This window comes from Eleutherodactylus coqui, chromosome 3, assembly GCF_035609145.1.
Source record: "Eleutherodactylus coqui strain aEleCoq1 chromosome 3, aEleCoq1.hap1, whole genome shotgun sequence".
NCBI lineage: Eukaryota > Metazoa > Chordata > Amphibia > Anura > Eleutherodactylidae > Eleutherodactylus > Eleutherodactylus coqui.
Genome location: NC_089839.1, coordinates 162,363,021 through 162,381,723, shown reverse-complemented (window position 1 = coordinate 162,381,723; position 18,703 = coordinate 162,363,021). Strand labels below are relative to the sequence as shown.

At 45.4% G+C, this 18,703-nt stretch overlaps 1 protein-coding gene across 1 annotated transcript; it reads left to right on the top strand.

Annotated features, from left to right (window-relative positions):
* Positions 1 to 3,214: 3,214 nt before the first annotated feature.
* MKRN2 (makorin ring finger protein 2) lies at positions 3,215 to 17,429 on the top strand. The gene is made up of 8 exons (XM_066596475.1): positions 3,215 to 3,332; positions 4,968 to 5,096; positions 6,740 to 6,912; positions 7,168 to 7,475; positions 9,467 to 9,681; positions 10,216 to 10,326; positions 15,522 to 15,666; positions 16,899 to 17,429. The coding sequence occupies exons 1-8, from the start codon at positions 3,307 to 3,309 to the stop codon at positions 17,040 to 17,042; spliced, it is 1,251 nt and encodes a 416-aa protein (XP_066452572.1). The 5' UTR covers positions 3,215 to 3,306; the 3' UTR covers positions 17,043 to 17,429.
* Positions 17,430 to 18,703: the final 1,274 nt, after the last annotated feature.

Here is an 18,703-nt window from a genome sequence, read left to right as displayed (position 1 = left end):
CCTGAAAGATTCGGTAAAGCTTCGCTGTTATCAGTGAGGCCACTGGGGTAACTATAGGTGATGCAGGAGATGTGGTTGCACTCGGGCCCAGGAGCCTTAGGCCTCATGTCGACGGGAAAATTTGGGCCCGTGCAGAATCCAGTAGAGGCCAAGAAATAGATTATACTTACCTTTCCGGACACTGCGGGGCTCTCCTCCGTGCAGGCCGGGCCTTCTTTCTTCTGCGTGGCGGATGTACTCGGGACGGCTAGGGTTGCCACCTTCGTCATGAAAAAATACCGGCCATGGTTTTTCAAAAAGGGGCGTAGCTTATTACAGCATATTATTTGACCTCCAGGCACCCGGTAGCCTCTAGTGATCGCAGCCTCGCTGGCTGCTGCATCACTTGACACAGTGGCCCCAGTTGAAATGGCGATCCCCACACTGGCCCCAGTAGAAATAGCGACCCCAAACGTAATATTAACCCCCCTCAGTAATATTAACCCCACAATAAAAGTTACCCCTCTCAGCAATAACAACACCCCACCCCCCAGCAATAGTAGTAACCAGGGGAGTACCTAAAGGCTCAGGGGCCCAGATGCAAAAGTTCAGTCCAGGGCCCCCCTTCCTGGGCCTCCACCCCACACTCCCCCTATACCCATACCTAGATCGTGCGGCACACATGATCTAGCCCCTTGGCGTAATCTTTCAAAACACGACGCATTTCCTGCACTACATGCAAATTTGTTTGAAGCTCCGCAGGCCACTCTCACACACACCGCTTTTTACCGCTATTAGCCCGGTGTCCCGAGTGCCATACTAACCGCGGTACAACACTCCCATTGATTTTAATTGGGTTGCTGTCTGTTCTATTTTTGCGTTTTTGTGGTTTTTAACACACCCCATCACCTATCGCAATGATGGGGTGCATTAAAAAGCGCCGTCAAACTCTGTAACCTGTGTTCAAAAACGCAGCTCGAAATTCCGGTAAAAATGCCACGATTTCAAGCTGCGTTTTCTGAATACGTGTGAGAGTAGCCTTAAGGTGGTTCATGTTTTTGTTTTACTTTAGAACCACAATTAAGAAAAACACATAAAAAACCTGCATGCAGTATTTAAAGACCACGTACGTTATTAAGAAGCTGCAAACACAATTAAAAACTGCATGTGGTTTTGATGCGTTTTTTAATTGTGTGTAAAGGGGGAAATTATATACAGTAAATCGAGAGAGAGATTGATTGTCATTGAATGGCTGTAAGTTGGTTAACCCAGTGCCGACTTCTAATTGGCTGATGCCAGCGTTGGCTAGCCAATCAGAGCATTATCTTTCCTGGAGGAAGAAATGCTCTGCCGACACGGAGGACATCGCCGCAGCCTGCAGGAGCCTGCAGGAGTGATGGGTACCCACAAGCGCATCGGAACACCGGCGGCAGGTGAGTATTTGACCCCCTTCCCCCCCAGTTTGATTACCAGCGGGGAGCTGAGGCACCCAGGTTGGGAATCACTGAGAATACCAGTCTCGATGTCAGATGGGCAGTCTGCGCTGGTATTCAAAAATACCGGACTGTATTATGGCCGGAAAAAAAAAACCAAAACAGCCGGGTGGCAACCCTACGCTGTGCCATTTTCTTTTATTTTTGAACTCCTGTTGTCCCGCAGTCCGTGGCACGGACGCAGTGACAGCTGCGGATGTGCCGCGGATCCGGATGGCTTTCATAGCCTTCAATGGAAGTCTGCGGGAGCAGTCTGTTCGGGAGATCCCCATAAAAATGGAGCATGCTGCAGGTGTTTTTCTGCGCGTGTGATCAGCACACCAGGGATAAATGACATCCGCAGGTATTTAATTACCTGCGGGTGCCCAATGATTCCCTATGGGTGCGGATCACACATGCGGGAGACCTGCGTGGATTTTAAAATTGTATTTTCCCCGTGGACATTGGGCCTTAGGGGGGGCCCATAAGGCCTCTCTTCTCTATATAGGGAGCCCAGTACTATGAATGAGACGTTATAGTTGTGGGCCCTGTTACAGGTTTTGCATTGGGGCCCCCGGAGCTTCAAGTTACTCCTCTGATGGAGGCCTTTATAGTCAGTGGATTCCCTGTGCAAAAAAATTAAATCTGAGTGGTTTCACATCTGCGCTCGGTGTTTCGCTTTCCTGTTCCATTTGCGGAGCAGGAAGAGGGAATCCCCATGGCTTAACGTTTCTAGACGGAGCCGAACAGCGCCGGATGGACCCATTGACTATAACGGGGGCCGCCCACTTTTTTTTCCAGTATTTTGTGCCAAATCTGTGATGGAACCTCCAACCGGAGGTCGCAACACAGATGTTAAACCGGCCCCTGTGTCTCAGTAAAATTACAATTAAAAAATAATTTATTAAGAATGTGGAGAAATTATTTTTATTTCTATACATTGTAACATTTTTGATTAAAAAAAATGAATAAATTCTGCACCCTGCTCTCTTCCAGAGGAAGAAAAGCAACAGCCCGACCAGTGAGCTTACGTTTATGTTCACACCTGGTAGTTTGGTGTGGATATGCACCAAACTTCACAGCATATATTGCGTTATGGATTTTAGAAAGTTTGGTGCGAATTTTGGCGTGGATCCGAAGCAGGTCCCTTTTAATTGGTGGAGTCTTTTGCGAAATATTATCAAAATTCTCACCAATGGTGCAGATTTTGACACGTTCTTTTTATGTGTAGTTTGATGCTGACTTTGGTGCAGATTTTTCACAGATCCGCTCTGTGTAACTGTACCTTAAAAGGTTAGACAAGCAATGACACATCATCAGATGCTCGATTATTAACTGCGAATATATTAACAAATATAAACCCTGTAGATTATTTTATTTTTGCAATGGACAAATTTATCAAAACCGTCTAAAATAAAGGCAGTCTTTGTTGCCCATAGCAACCAGTCACAAGTTTATTTTACCACAGCAGTTGCAGAAATGAAAGCTGAGCAACAAAGACTGTCTTTCTATGACATGGTTGTGATAATGAGGCCCATATATCTCAGTACTGGGAAGAGTCAGGTTTATAATTTTTAGTGCCAATATAATATGTATTCATAGCGACTCTCATCACACATAGGCTTGTTTTTTAGGAAAATCAATTCATATTTAGGCAATATTGTTTAATTTTCTGTGATCCGGAACTAAGACACGACAGTCTCGTTTCTCTCCGGAAGAAACATTGCGCTGCACTACTACTGACGTCATTCCGCGACGGCAGTTAGGGGCGGGGAGAGGAGGAAGAAGGGGTGGAGTCTGTGGCAGAACTGCTGTGCGACAATTACACGCGTGTGGCTGCTGTCCGGTCGGAGCCATGAGCACGAAACACGTGACCTGCAGGTGAGTGACGCGACGGCGCGGCGTCCCCGGGCAGTGGACGGTATGTCCGGTGCAGTGAGGTGGGGGCTGGAGATTGTGCTGGTGGTGGGCGGGACTCTGCTGAGTGTAAGGGGAGGGTGCTGTATATATAATGGTGCGCGCAGTACTGTCTATGGAGGATAAGCCGCCGTGTTCTGTATGTCTCTTCAGGGTCACTTCTGCCCCACATGTGCATTACCCATATCTGCACCCCCTTCACATCCTCCCCCGCTGCACACCAGCGTATAATGGGCGGTACAGCGCGCCAATTCAAATACATTGATGTTCGCGGTTACACGCACACTAGCGTTTTGTCATATGCGAGTATTATAGGCCGCTCACACACGTGCGTTCACGAAACACCGCTTGAAATCACGGCTTTTTACAGCAATTTCTAGAGGCGTTTTTGAACACATTGTACAGCGTTTTGACAGTGCATTTTAACGCACACCGTCATTGTGATGGGATGCGTTAAAAAACGCGAAAGCGATGAAAAATAGGACAACGCTCGAAAATCAGGTCTGAGATGCCCCATTAAAATCAATGGAAGCGTTATACCGCGGGTAGTGCGGCGCTCGGGACGCTATGCTAATCACGGTAAAAATCGACGTGTCTCAGAACGGCCTAAGGGTCATCTGACTCCGGAGTTTGGTGGTTCTGCCAACAATCTGATGTGCGGCCAGTAGAAGAATTGCGCATGTTGGATTGCAGTCGGTCCAAATAAGGCCGGTTTCATATCTGCGGAGGGTCTGTTTCAGGTGCAGCTCCAAATACCTGAAGAAAAAGCGGACAGACCCCATTATAGTCAGTTCGCAGCTGTTCGGTTTCGTACAGAGAAGGAGCCGTTCGGCCATAGGGATCCCCTATCCTGCTCCCTGAATGGAGCAAGAAAGTGGAATCGCCGACACAGATGTGAAACCACCCTGACCCCTACGCCTCACCTATTCTGCATCTGAAGACCCGCCATACCGTGCTGTAAGTCCCCTCTAGTGTACGTTCACACGCGGTGCATTTGCTTTCTCCGTATAGACCATCTGCACAGAAAGTCCACAGCTTTTACAACTTTTGAAACTTTTACTATTGCTGACCTATCCTCAGATCCCTGCCGATCAACCGGCCTGCTGTTAGCCGTCTGTAGTAACCCCTGAGGACCCCGCTACATTGGTGGAACATGCCGGGGGGATTCTATTAGCTCAAACACGCAGACCTGGCGATACTATTTAGGCAGAGTCATTAGTCTGCAGCAATGACCTGCTTGATATCTTCTATCACTATCAGCTCTATAAAGCCCAGTATACAGCAGATTGCAGCAGCACTGAATGCTATATATTACAGGTGGCTCAGCGCTCCCACGTTTCCTCGGAAGGGTTTGTATTCTCAATTCCTATGCTTCTTAGTAATTTCATTTAGTTCAATAAAAGTTAGATCTTAATGAGGGTCTTTAAACGGGGGGTTTCTTGCCCTTGCAATTTTGGTGTAAAAGATCCATGGTTGGCACAGTTTCTGTTCTACTCATGGTATCCTTGACTATGCTGAGCTTCAGACTTGTACTTTATTTTGCCCTTTACTGTTTATTTCTGCCATTGCTCCTACTAAATGTTCATTCTGTGCTTTCAGATACTTCATACACGGCGTGTGCCGAGAAGGAAATCGCTGCTTGTTCTCACATGACTTGGCGAACAGTAAACCTTCTTCTATCTGCCGTTTCTACCAAAAAGGACAGTGCGCCTATGGATCCCGCTGCAGGTACGGAGACTGTCTACTGCTGATCTGTGCTCTTAAAACCTTTTTTTCACTATTTTCTGTGAGGTGTTGAAGTAAAGCAAAGCACCAACTTTGGGGTTACTGTTCAGAAGATTTTAGGGAACTGCTAAAATGACTCCTTCTAGAGATCACTTTGCAAAAATCCTAGCATTGGCAAAGAAAACTCAGTTTACTGCTACTATCCGACTGCAAACTGTCATAGACTGTCATGTGATCCCATTCACAGACCACCACAAACAGCCCCTCAAAGAAGTCAGATGAAGACTAATGGTAACTGCTGGAAGTCCCTCTGGCTGCTATGCTGTATTATTAGAGGATTTGGAGGGCAGTACCATATATGTGTATGTATGCGTGTATAATATATGGTACTGCCCCTCCGAATCCTGTAATAATACAGAATAGCGTAAACTAAGGGGGAAAAAAAATTATATATATATATATAGGCAATGACATCGGTGGAACTCCCAAATATATCTGTGTAGCAGACTCTGAGGGGTGGAACAGCGTGACGTACTACATTGTTCCATCCCCTTTTATTTATTGCATTATACTGATGCACTCATTACCTGCCAGATGGAAGACAGTCTTTTTGCCTCCGTCTGGCAATGGAAGACTGAATACCTTTAGGGCTCATGTCCACGGGGAAAATATGATTTAGGATCCGCAGCGGATTACCTGCATGCGGATCCGCACCCCATAGGGATGCATTGACCACCCGCGGGTACATAAATACCCGCGGATCATCAATAAAAGTGATTTAAAAAAAAATGGAGCATGAAAAAATCTGGACCATGCTCCATTTTCATGCGGGTCTCCCGCGGGGACGGCTCCCGCGGGCTTCTATTGAAGCCTATGGAAGCCGTCCGGATCCGCGGGAGACCTAAAATAGGAATTTAAAGCATTTACTCACCCGCAGCGGACCGGGAAGCTCTTCTCTTCCTCACGGCCGCATCTCCCTTGCTTCGGCTCGGCGGATGTGCCCGGCGCATGCGCGCGGCACGTCGGCGACGTGCCGCCGGCGTCAGGAATTCATCCGCCGGCCGAAAATGAAGATCCGGCCGTGAGGAAGAGCAGAGCGTCCCCGCCCGCTACGGATAGGTAAATACTTTTAAATTGCTATTTTCGGCGCTCATGTCCGCGGGGCAATGGAGAATCTGCAGCGGATCTGATTTTGCCCGTGGACATGAGCCCTTAATGTGTACAACAGGAGCTTTCCTGACATACACATTAAACCTAGTATAACCACGCAGTCTGAATGCACCCTAGGAATACAGAATAGTATAAAAGAAAATAACCTTTACTCACCTGCTAAATGTCCTCACCAGCCCTGCAGCAATGACGCCACATACATCCTTCATATCAAAGCTGCAGCCAATCACTGGCCTCATGTGACCACTAACGCACAAATAACGTACGCAATATTATCGCTGTAGGTCTGGTGGGGACTAATGGAGCCGCAGGGGATTTAACCAGTAAATTTAATGTTTTGTTTTTTATTTTATACCTTTTCTAGCTCTTAGCTGAATTTTGGAAAATCTGAGCAACCCCTTTAATTCAGCCAATGGAAAAAACATGAAGAAATGTGTCTTCAGTATGTACATTAGTTATATAATTGTGTTTTACAGATACGACCATATTAGGACTTCCAACTCGCCTGCGGTTTATTACCCCCAAGATGTCCCAGCAGCTGCAGTAGAGACCCTTCCCACGTCATCATCTGTAGTGGAAACCCCTCCAGTTGTCAGCAAGAACGCCCCACACAGGCGTGAGAAGAAGTCTATTGTTCTAAGAGATCGTGGTATGTACAGTAGTTTATTTAGTAGTACAAGTAATGGCATGATGTCTACCTTTGTAAAAGAAGCAGGCCTAGCTATCAGTTAATGAAACCGCTAATGAACAGCTGATATTACTGGGGAAAGTTGTGATTGGCCATCCTTGTAATACAAATGTCAGGCGTGTAACTAGCTTGTATAAGAAGAATACACAACCCACAGAACAGGAAGAGATCTTGTGATATTGTACATGCTATGTTATCTTTCTTGTATCTTATCAGATCTATGTGGATTGACAGAAGACAAGAACCGAGTCGATCCGGTTCACAGCCCGCTTCCGTGCAGTGACGTACCAAGTGGCGATCAGTTAAAGCCACATTCTTACCTCGAAGCCATCTGTAGTGGATTAGAAGAAGTGGAAACAGCCACCCCTTATCTTGAAGACCCCCAACAGCTTTGTCCCTTTGCAGCTGCTGGGACTTGTCACTATGGAGAGAGCTGTGTCTACATCCATGGAGACACATGTGAGATTTGTAATCTACAAGTACTTCATCCATATGATCAGGAACAGAGAAAATCCCATGAAAAGGTGCGTGGAAGTCATTGTCCTCTTTGTGTTTTCATTGTAGTTTGAGAGTTATCTTTCCTAAGTATTCTTTAAAGACTACGGACACCTTTTGGGGGCATTTTCTTTTCACTTAAATGCATCTATTTGTCTTTACGTTCATTTTTTAAATTAGGATTTGAAGAAAAAAATTTCCACCTTTTAACTTCTGCAAATTCTACATATCGCTGTATGTAGTAAACTGCAGATGGAGTCTCAGTAGGAGATCTGTCAGTGAGGCTGACTGAAAACGTAGTTTCCCTCTGCTCTCTCTTCCTGAATGTTATTGACGAATTTATCTTTTCAAAAAATGTTTTTTTGTTGTAGACAAATGGTACTTTTACACGGGGCAACTATAGGCTGAACAATCGCTCAAACAAGCAGCTTTTAAGCAATAGTTGTCCCCTGTAAATGCAGCACCTGACAGGATACTGAGCGAGAAATTGCTCATTAGTCGCTGAAATGAATTGCTTGGTATAAACAGCCAGTTGTGCGACTGCCTGTTCACAGTGAATGGAGGGGGCCGGCCGCCTGCTTTTACTGCACAACTATCGCTCCTGTGTGAAAGCTCTGGAGCCTAGTCCAATGCAAAAGTACCTGAAAATTAGCTGCTAAGAACTTTCAAGAGAGGAGAGATGAGTGCTGAAAACCAAAGTGTCAGTCCAGCTCGCTGATGGATCTCCTATTGGGCATTAAAGGGGTTGTCCCGCGCCGAAACGTGTTTTGTTTTTTTTCTTTTGCATAGGCCCCCCGTTCAGCGCAGGACAAACCCAAGGGATGTGTTGAAATTAAAAAAAAAAAAATTTACTTACCCGAATCCCCTGTCTGCAACTTCTTCCTTCTTTTCCTCCAAGATGGCCGCCGGGATCTTCACCCACGATGCACCGCGGGTCTTCTCCCATGGTGCACCGTGGGCTCTGTGCGGTCCATTGCCGATTCCAGCCTCCTGATTGGCTGGAATCGGCACACGTGACGGGGCGGAGCTACGCGATGTCGCGTAGAAGGGGGCGGAGCAACCAGAAGGGAGAAGACCCTTCTGCGCAAGTGCGTCTAATCGGGCGATTAGACGCTGAAATTAGACGGCACCATGGAGACGGGGACGCCAGCGCAGGGAAGGCGAGTATATAATTTCTGTATGGCTCATATTTAATGCACGATGTATATTACAAAGTGCATTATTATGGCCATACAGAAGTGCTGAACCCCACTTGCTGCCGCGGGACAACCCCTTTAAGGTCTTTTTACATCAGCCAAATTCTCTGCTCTATGTAACCAGCGAGACTCGACATGTTGATCATCACTCATTTGATTTACTTTCACATGGACTAAGAATCAGCTTATAGGAACAAATGATGGTAGTTATGAGCATTCGTCCCCCTAGGCTGACTGTACATCTCCCCGCGTACACAGGGAGATATACAGATGATCACATCGATCAGGTCCCTCTACAGGAATCAGGAAGCCACAGTGAGAACCAGAATACAGAATGGTTCGAGATCAAATAGGACTTTTCTTTTCAACCTCTATGTGGAAGTGATGATGAGGCGGCTGGACTTAAATGATCAGAGTATTGGGTTGAAAATAGGTGGAACCAAAAAACAGTTATTTCCTAGCAACAGGATAACTGATAAGTGTATGATTGCTGTGTGCCCCAGGGATCACCAGAACAACACCCCCCCTCCATTCCTTTCTATGTAACAGAGATAGTTGAGCACAATGCTCAGCCATCCCCATAGACAGTGACTGAAATGGTGGTCACACATGTGCAGCACTGCTCTATTCACTAGGAGTACTATAGGTGTGGTCGCGTTCTCCCTGTGAATCCCAGTGATCAAACATTTATCACTGAATCTCTAGATAGGGCATACCTTTTTTTGTGAGATAATCCCTTGAAGGGTCGTGAACTTGCGTTTTCTTTTTTTAATAGTTTTATAGGACCTTTTTTTTTTCACTTGTGTATTTGCTTCCTTCTCTAGTTGTGCATGGCGACCTTTGAACACGAGATGGAAAAGGCTTTTGCTTTCCAGGCCAGTCAGGATAAAGTGTGCAGCATCTGCATGGAGGTCGTGTATGAAAAACCTTCTCCTTCTGAGCGTAGGTTTGGGATCCTGTCAAACTGCTGTCATACATATTGCCTCTCCTGCATCAGACAGTGGCGATGTGCCAAACAGTTTGAGAATCCAGTTATAAAGTAAGTGTCACCGTGAGACATTACCAAACATTATCCGACAATACATGGGGGTTGAGGGGAGGGAGGCTTCTGTAATCTTGTCAGACATTAGCTAAACATGAGAAAAAAGGATAATATAGGTCAGCACTTCCTAATAGAGATCCATAGATGCACGTTAAACCATGCCTGCAACATACAATAGAAGCAGAAACCAAAAAGTGGCACAAGCACTCAAAATACAGTTACTATCAGAAGAATACATACCTATAATAAATACACTAACCATATTATAGACCAAGAACGTTGCATCATTTAATGTGGTCAGAGGATTGATTATAGGTATATACTTCTGATAGTAAATGTATTTTAAGTGCTGTTGCCACTTTTTGGTTTCTGCTTCTATTAGCTAAACAAGAAGCTTGGGAATGTCTGAATGGGGGAATTGTTTACCTTCATGCAACTACACAAATGTAGTATCTGTGTTTAATTTGCGCTTTCACTTTTAACATTAATCTTGTGCTTATTGCTATATTATGTTCCTTGTTTCTTCATCAGGTCCTGCCCAGAATGTCGTGTCATATCAGAGTTTGTGATCCCCAGCGCGTACTGGGTAGAAGATCAGGGCAAGAAGGATGAACTTATTGAAGCTTTTAAGCAAGGAATGGGGTGAGTGTGATTAGTGGGCAAGGGAGCCTTTACACAGCCTTATTTATTAAGCTGTGTAATTATCAGGGGGTTCCGTCACAGCTGCCAAAAATGGAACCCGCTAATGGAACCATTCACTAGCAATTAGTGAAACAGACACCACTCTGGTGTCTGTTTTATAAGAGTTCCGATCGTTTCTGTTTTATTTGAGGTATAGGATAACTTAAGCCCCATTTACAAGGGACAAGCTGTCAGGCAAATGATGCCCGACCTCGCTTCCCTGTGAAGCTTACTCCTGTGCTTTTACACGGTCTCCCCCCGCCCACCTGCATTCACTGTAAATAGACAGTTGGACTGAACAGCTGCTGTTTACACTGAATGGCCAGTCGTTTAGTTTTCTGCATGCAGAAACTGAATGACTAAACAACTGTCGTACAACCGTTCAGTCTCTGCATGCATTTACACAGGACGACTATTGACCAAATTCCTGCGGGAGCTTGAACAACTCTGCACAAAAATCGTCCCATGTAAATTGGCCATAAGTCAACTATACTATTTTATACACCAAATGAAAACAGAAATGAACGGAAGCCTTGTAAAATGGACACCAAATTTGTGTCTGTTTCACTAATGACAGTGAATGGTTCCTTTCAGGGGGTTCCGTCACAGTGCTGTTTTCAGTAGCTGTGACAGAATCCCCTAACATAATCACACAGTGTAATAAATAACACTGTGTGAATGCTTCCTTCGTATACCACCTATTGTGATCTCCTGCCCAATCTAACATTGATATGAAGAAAATTGATATGGAGAGAAAAATATACAGTGACACCTTGGGTTAACAGTGCCTCAGCTTACAAGCTTTTTGACTTGAGAGCAAGCTCTCTCCCGAATGTTTGTTTTGATTTAAGAGCAAAAACTTGGGTTACAAGCCTGGCTCTCAATGGGGCTGCCGCTGCTGCTGGTGGCCCCACTGAAAGCAATGGCCTGCCGGCAACCCCTGCGGTGATTTTCGGGGAAGGGCTTTAAATATAAGCCCTTCCCTGAAAAATCATCCCTAGCTGTAGTAAAAAAATATATACTCCCCTGTCCGCCACTGCCGGGGCTCAGGCATGTCTAGCCGCCACTTGTTCTCCCTGCATTTTTAATCCCTGCCTGCTGAAAAGCTTCAGAGCAATGCAGGGAGAACAAGCGGCGGCTAGATGTGCCGGACAGCTGCGGCATAGGATCGCAGTGTTTTTCCCATTGTTTTCAATGGGACCAGTAAGACACTGATAATAACTAGGGACCAATCTGTCTGTAAATGACCTTTTTTATGGAAGGGTGCATTGTGGTCTGTTGCAAATAATTCTATTGGATCCTGGTCCATATTCAGTATCTATTAATGATATCCTTGACCTGTTTAGTTCTGTCATCATAGGTTGCAATTAGTCTTAAAGTTTTGCAGCTGTATTTTCTCTACACCCAATTGAAGACCAGATGGGAGATCGCAACTGGGAAAGGGGGGGTATCATTTCACAATTGTAAATTATTTTTTTCTCGTCCGTTGCATTGGGGGACACTGCTTTTAAGGTGCTTTTTTACACAAAACAATTATTGTTCAGATTCCCGCGATCCAGCGAGAATCTGAACGATTATCGCTCAGTGTAAATGCATGCAGCGACTGAACGACAAATGTGAAATCTTTTACTTCTTGTTCGTTCAGTTTCAGCAACTCTTCCCCAGCCCTGCTCTGCCTCCATTCAGTCAGCGATGTAAAGGCACAGGAACAATTATTGCTGGGATGACCTGTCAGGTATCTGTTACCCGACAGATCGTCTTGTGTAAAAGTGCCCTTAGACTGTGGGTATAGCTACTGCCACTAGGAGGTGGGCACTAAGCAAAAAAGTGTTAGCTCCTCCTACCAGCTATAAGCCACCTTCAGGCACCAAGCCATTCAGTTTTAGCCATAGGAGGCAGACTTCTTTGTTCATCGGTCTTCAACAGTTATCCTTCTGGATTTGGAATTACAGAGCTAGCACTAGACTCTGTTACCTCACCGAGGAGGGCGAATGGACTGGTGTTAACCACTCTGTTGCCGGCCCTACCCTCAGAAGACCAGGAGGCACGGTCAATGTTAGTCTGACCCGCCAGCCATAGTGGGGCCCCGTACTGTAGCTCTCCCTCCCGCTCTAAAGGCAGTAGGGCAATTCTTGAAGCTATACCTTCCATAGCAAAAAGATAAGTTTTTCCTGCAAAGTGGGTGAGTATCTACCCCCCCCCCCCCCCCCCCCCACTGCCCTGACTACTATTCTTTTTTTTATCCTTCCTCTCCCTTGGAGACTACCACTATCCACTGCCAACAACCCCCTTCCCCCAGCCTATTCCTGCAACTACGAATGAGTCTATTTTCCTATTCCCTCTCTGCGGAAACCCTCATACTTTAGGAGGCGCAGGTGGATCCACTTCCCCCTCTCTGTCCTCCTCCTATGCGCTCTGTGGCCTGGTTCCTTTTGGGGACTGCTGTGATATTCATGTGTGTGTCTGTCTGTCTGTCTGTCTGTCTGTGCTACAACAGTGGACCAGACTACTGTGGAATATTTTTTTCTCTGGTGTGCTTGGGCTGTTAATCTTCCAAGTGTCGCTGCAATCCAACACTGGCCCCTTTTCTTATTCCATTCCTGTGCTCTGTGGGCACAGTGGTGGGGGGTGGAGGTGTCGCAGCACCGCTGGGTTTCTCTCCATTTTTGCGGTGTGTGCCGCATGCCCGATGCTGCACTGCAGTCAGTGGCATGCTGGCTGCTGCTGCTTCCACCTGCGGGTCTGTGCCTCCTGCAGTGCTCTCCTACCCCGCAGGTACATACACTATTTTGGATCCCGGCTTCCGCCTAATCAGGTCACTCTGACCTGGAGGACAAAGAGGTGGGGATAAGTGGCCCTCTTTATTGATGTGCTTGTGGGGAGGCCTTTTCTCCCTCCCTCCAATCACCATCTTGCGTACCAAGGCTCTGTCCTCCTTTAAGATCCTGCTTTCTCTTCCTCTCAAGACCTGCCCTCAGGTTCTCTGTGTCCTTTGCTTGGTAGCAGCTTTTTCACCGCGGCATACTGAGACCAGTTTTGCCTCTAGGTGCTTCTCGATTAATCGCCATCCCGACTTTTCTGCCAGCCCAGCTCTGGAATGGGTAAGCTCTGCCTGGCGGTTAGCTTCCTTTGTTTATTGCTCTTCCTGCAGTACACTAGCAGTATGCCTATACGGCAGTGCGCTGATGACTACTGGCTGCATCCCTGGCATTATTTCCGACTCCAGGCAAGGCACAGCCAGAGCAACATATTTTGCGTGCTTTCACTACAAGTACCAAATTATTACGCAGGCAGTCTGAGCCATTATGTCATAGTTGTCCTCCATCAAGACCGTCCGCCGATGAATCGCCCACAGATGCCTCTCCTCGTCAACTGGTGAACTGGAATTGGAATACTTGTTCTCAAGCAGCTTCGAACGAAAACGTCCACCGACATCATAGACAGTGTGTCTGACGATGACTAATTTGCCACGCTCAATGTCTCCTCTGGTAGGTACTGGAAACAGGCTAGAACCCTCGCTCAAGGCGATCTTCTAGCTCACCCATATCGGCATCTCCTCCAGTCTCTCAGATTCTGACCTGGATGAGGAACAAGTATCTAAGCTCTCCTCTCTTTTGGCGGTGCAAGGAGACCCTTTCAAGTAAAGGATTAGGCACCACTTCCATTTGTGGAAGCCTTTTCTTTCAGACGCCCGAAGCGTTCTCCGAAGGTTTTCCCAACAAATGCTTCTCCAAACCAAAGTGTTTGGACTTCATGTTCTGGAATATGATTTATTCCCATAACATACCTTTCTCCAGAAGACCTAGTTTTAAGAAGTGGTCATATTTCTCTTCCACCCAAGTTTGTCTACACTTCTTTTAACGGTGTGGCGGTTGAAGCCTTGGTCCTGAAAGCTTATTGATTTACGGAACCACTCATTCAGACCATGATGAAGACTAGGATGCCCTCCACTTCTAGGGTTTGTCATAGTGTCTGGAAAACTTTTTTTTTTTTTTTTTTCCTTTTCCTTTTCCTCTGGTGTGTCCAGTGCAACTTCTATCCTATGCTTTTTTTTTTTTTTTTGCTAAACAACATTGTCCTTTCTGCAGGAAGGTCTGGACATGGGATGGTTCCCGCAGTGTTTGCGTTCTTAAAGGTCTTTAATGTTTTAATATTTACATTGATTGTATGCAAGCAGCAGGATCAGCCAAGTAGGATATGACAGAGAAAACAAACTGATTAGCTTGGTGCCTGCAGGAGGGGTATAGCTGGTAGGAGGAGCTATGACTTTTTTGATTAGTGTCCTCCTCCTAGTGGAAGTAGCTATACCCACGGTTTAAGTTATGTTCCTGAATGAATGTGGCAAGAAAGAGATTTTACAGCAAGTACAAAAAAAAAACATTTACAATAACAGACATGCCACCTAAGGGCTAATGCCCACAGCCGGAGTTCTGCCGCGTTTCACCACAGCTATTACGTTCTATTGAACCTAATAGCTAAATGTTCACGCTGCAGAATTCCCACGTGGAATTCTGCAGCGTGAAATAACTCGCGGCATGTCCTATTTGCTGCGGGTTACGCGCGGTTTCCATTGTAGTCAATAGAAGCCGTCCGTCACGCTATACTTCCGCTGCAAAACGTGAATACACGCCCCGTCCTCCGCGTCCTATGACACTGCCGCCACGTCATGCGCTGTACTGCGCCGGCACGTCATACGGGAGCTGTGCAGCGGATCCGAAGGCAAGAATGGGGTATTTGGGAGGGGGCCGCCGTGACAAACTCAGCTGTTGTATTCCGCTTGCGGAGCCTGTCACGGCCATGGGCATGAGCCCTAAGGCATGAAATATACTACAATAGGGGCAGAAGCCCAAATCTATCAATGCATGAAATGAGTATGAGAGGAGAATGTGTTCTGAGGTGGCCATAGCCTAGTATAATTCATTTATCTTACGGCCAATGACAGTTGTATTTGTGTCCTCATTACGGACGATTGATCAGGCATGAATGCATGTCTCCTGACCCATCACAGGCATCAGAAAATGCATCTGTCACCGGTATAAGAACAAGTAGTTAATCGGTTAGCAGGGCATCTCCAAAGACAAATGGATTGTTTTCAACCTGGAAAAGTGTTTTGTCAATTGGAAAAAAATTCTAACCTCATATTTTTCTGTCTTTAGTAAAAAAGCCTGCAAGTATTTTGATCAGGGACGTGGCACCTGCCCATTTGGGGGCAAGTGCTTGTACTTGCACGCATACCCTGATGGAACCAGAGCAGATCCAGAGAAGCCACGAAAACAGCTTGGCTCAGAAGGCACAGTAAGGGTGAGAATTGTATTCATTCATTTAGCACTTTTACTGTTTTCACGAATGGATTGAGTATTTTTGTGAGTAAATATTCTCCAAACAGGCTTTTCAGGTCTTTAATACTAATGGCCTATCCTGAAGATAGGTCATCAATATCAGATCAATGAGGATCTGACCCAGCACTACCACTAAGTAGCTGATTTAAAAGGCCAGAACACTAGGGCGAGCGCTGCAGCCTTTTTTTTTTTTTTTTTTTTTTACCAGGCAGTGCTCCATACATTTTGTATTGGCTGTGCCTGTGCAGCACACTGCAGTTGAGTCCCATTTAAGTGAAAGCAACAATGTTGTGCGTTTTTAAACCTTTCGGTAACATGCACCGTAAATATACAGCAGATGTGCCCAGAGCTTGTATGGAGCGGGTGTCTACTGTGTTTGACAACAGACACCTTGCTGCAATAACAGGAATTGGAGAGGTCCTGGTGCCGGTGTTAAACAATTAACTGCTGCTTTAATTCTCACAGCAACATTTAAATGTCTGGAAAAGCCTCCCCCCACAATGAGATTGGGTGGCATGGCAGCTTGGAGCCTTGTGAAATTCCTCAGGGCCGCCATGTATTTCTGCCATTTAAGACTTGGTTTGGGCAGGACTTATTAGAATACTTGCAGACGTATAGTATAATGCAATACTGAAGTATTGCAGTATATTATATAAGTGATCAAACAATCGAAAGTTCAAGACCACTAAAAAAAAAATGTTTTTTTTTAATTACGAAAAATAAAAAAAACTTTTGAAATGACTATATAAAAAATAAACACCTTTTACTATATTTATATAAAAAAGTGGTGTACCGCATCCGTAAAAAGCTGATCTGTTAAAATAAGAGATTGTGTCCTGTACACAACTTCAGAAAAAAATACACAACACCAAAATTGCGAAGTTTTTTTGGGTCACCCCAAAATAATTTAATAAAATGTGATCCAAAAGCCATTTGTACCCCAAAATACTGCTAGAAACCACAGAATGTCCCATAAAGAAACAAGCGCTTACACATCTGCATCGATAGAAAAATAAAGTTATGGTGGTCAGAAAAGGACAAAAGAAAGTAACTTTTTTTTTTTTTTTTAAATCTTTAGTACAACAGCAAAATTATATCAATGTGTTATTGCCATTATTAAGTTAGGATCTTTTAAAAGTGGAGAAAAAAAAAGTCTGTCTTCAAGGGGTTAAATATGTCTGTGTTTCATTACAGTTCTTTAATGCAGTGAGGCTATGGGACTTTATTGAAGATCGTGAAAATCGAAGTGTCCCCAGTGCTGATGAAGTAACTGAACTTGGTGACCTGTTCATGCACCTGTCAGGAGCCGACCAACCAGATGCAACATCTTCTAACTAAACCGTGTTTATTAGGTAGTAGAGGATAGACTGTGTGGGATTAGCACCATGATGGCAGAACCAAGTGCCCTTTCCACTGACTAAATACTGAGCCGCTCTGTGATCTTGCTCCCGCTCTCATCCTGTCGGGTTCTTTACATCACTGGTTAATATTTAGTAAACTAGAATTAAAGTAGCAGCTGCCGTACAGTAAGATACTCTTTCAATGAAGTTTGTTTTCAGATCATGTGGTTTTCTACAGATTCTTCCAGAGCCAGATACTTACCTGAAGAGGATGGCGGCGGTAACAGGACGGGGTCTGGCAGCCGAAAGTTAAAGGGGTTGTCCCGCGCCGAAACGGGGTTTTTTTTTTTTCAACCCCCCCCCCCGTTCGGCGCGAGACAACCCCGATGCAGGGACGTACAGACAGCTTACCGGAGCGCTTACCTTGATCCCCGCGCTCCGGTGACTTCTATACTTACCTGTGAAGATGGCCGCCGGGAACCTCTTGCTTCGTGGACCGCAGCTCTTCTGTGCGGTCCACTGCCGATTCCAGCCTCCTGATTGGCTGGAATCGGCACGTGACGGGGCGGAGCTACACGGAGCCGCTCTCTGTCACGAGCGGCTCCATAGAAGAACACAGAAGACCCGGACTGCGCAAGCGCGGCTAATTTGGCCATCGGAGGCCAAAAATTAGTCGGCTCCATGGAGACGAGGACGCTAACAACGGAGCAGGTAAGTATAAAACTTTTTATAACTTCTGCATGGCTCATAATTAATGCACAATGTACATTACAAAGTGCATTATTATGGCCATGCAGAAGTGTACAGACCCACTTGCTGCCTCGGGACAACCCCTTTAATTCATGTCAGGCTCTATCTGTCCAGTTATATTGTTGGAACACAGATCTATGAGCCAAACAATTGTAAGAATAGTCTGAATTATGTTAGAATACAGCTGATAAATTTTCTTACATGCTTTTCCTTCAGATTTTATTTAGCCCCCCCACTGATCTTTGGATAATCACCCCTTTTCCATGACATCTTAGAACACATCACTAAATACTAGGTTTTTCTGCTATATATATATATATATAATTTTTTTTTTTTTTTACTGATGGACAGAGGTCCATCAGCCTCCTGTACAATGCAGTGGGACAGATGTTCGCATAAGCATACAGAGAGCAGGAGAAGGCGCAGGCTTAACTCCCATGGAGTAGGAGAGCAGCGCTGCTGCAGGACTTCCTGCTCAGGGCTGGATGTAACATCATGACAAGCAGAGAAGCAGGAAGTGCCATAGCAGCACGACTCTTCCATTGATTTCCATGGGAGTGAAGCTGGCGCACACACTTTCTGTGCTGATAGCTAATGACTACAGCAATCCGGATGATTAATGGAACCTCGTCCATCAACTACTACTGGCCTATGCAGGGTCATCAGTGTAAAAAGAAAAAAAAAAGGGGCAGAGAACCCCTTTAATCATGATAGTGACATGATTAGAAACTACAGCGCTCCAGACTTTAAAAAAAAAAAAAAAATTTAGTTGTCAAATTTAAATACCTATAGAATTATGAAAAAAGAAAGACTTGCTGTACTATAACTACTGTGTTTCCCCCAAAATAAGACCCTGTCTTATGTTAAACTTTTCCCTTAACGACATGGCCTATTTTGGGCTTAAGGACT

Bases quoted from the DNA above. Each gene is read 5' to 3' on its own strand.
- MKRN2 (XM_066596475.1), top strand. From the start codon at position 3,307: ATGAGCACGAAACACGTGACCTGCAG. The intron at 5,097-6,739 runs GTACGGAGACTG...TGTGTTTTACAG, and splicing joins GCCTATGGATCCCGCTGCAG to ATACGACCATATTAGGACTT. The intron at 15,667-16,898 runs GTGAGAATTGTA...GTTTCATTACAG, and splicing joins GCTCAGAAGGCACAGTAAGG to TTCTTTAATGCAGTGAGGCT.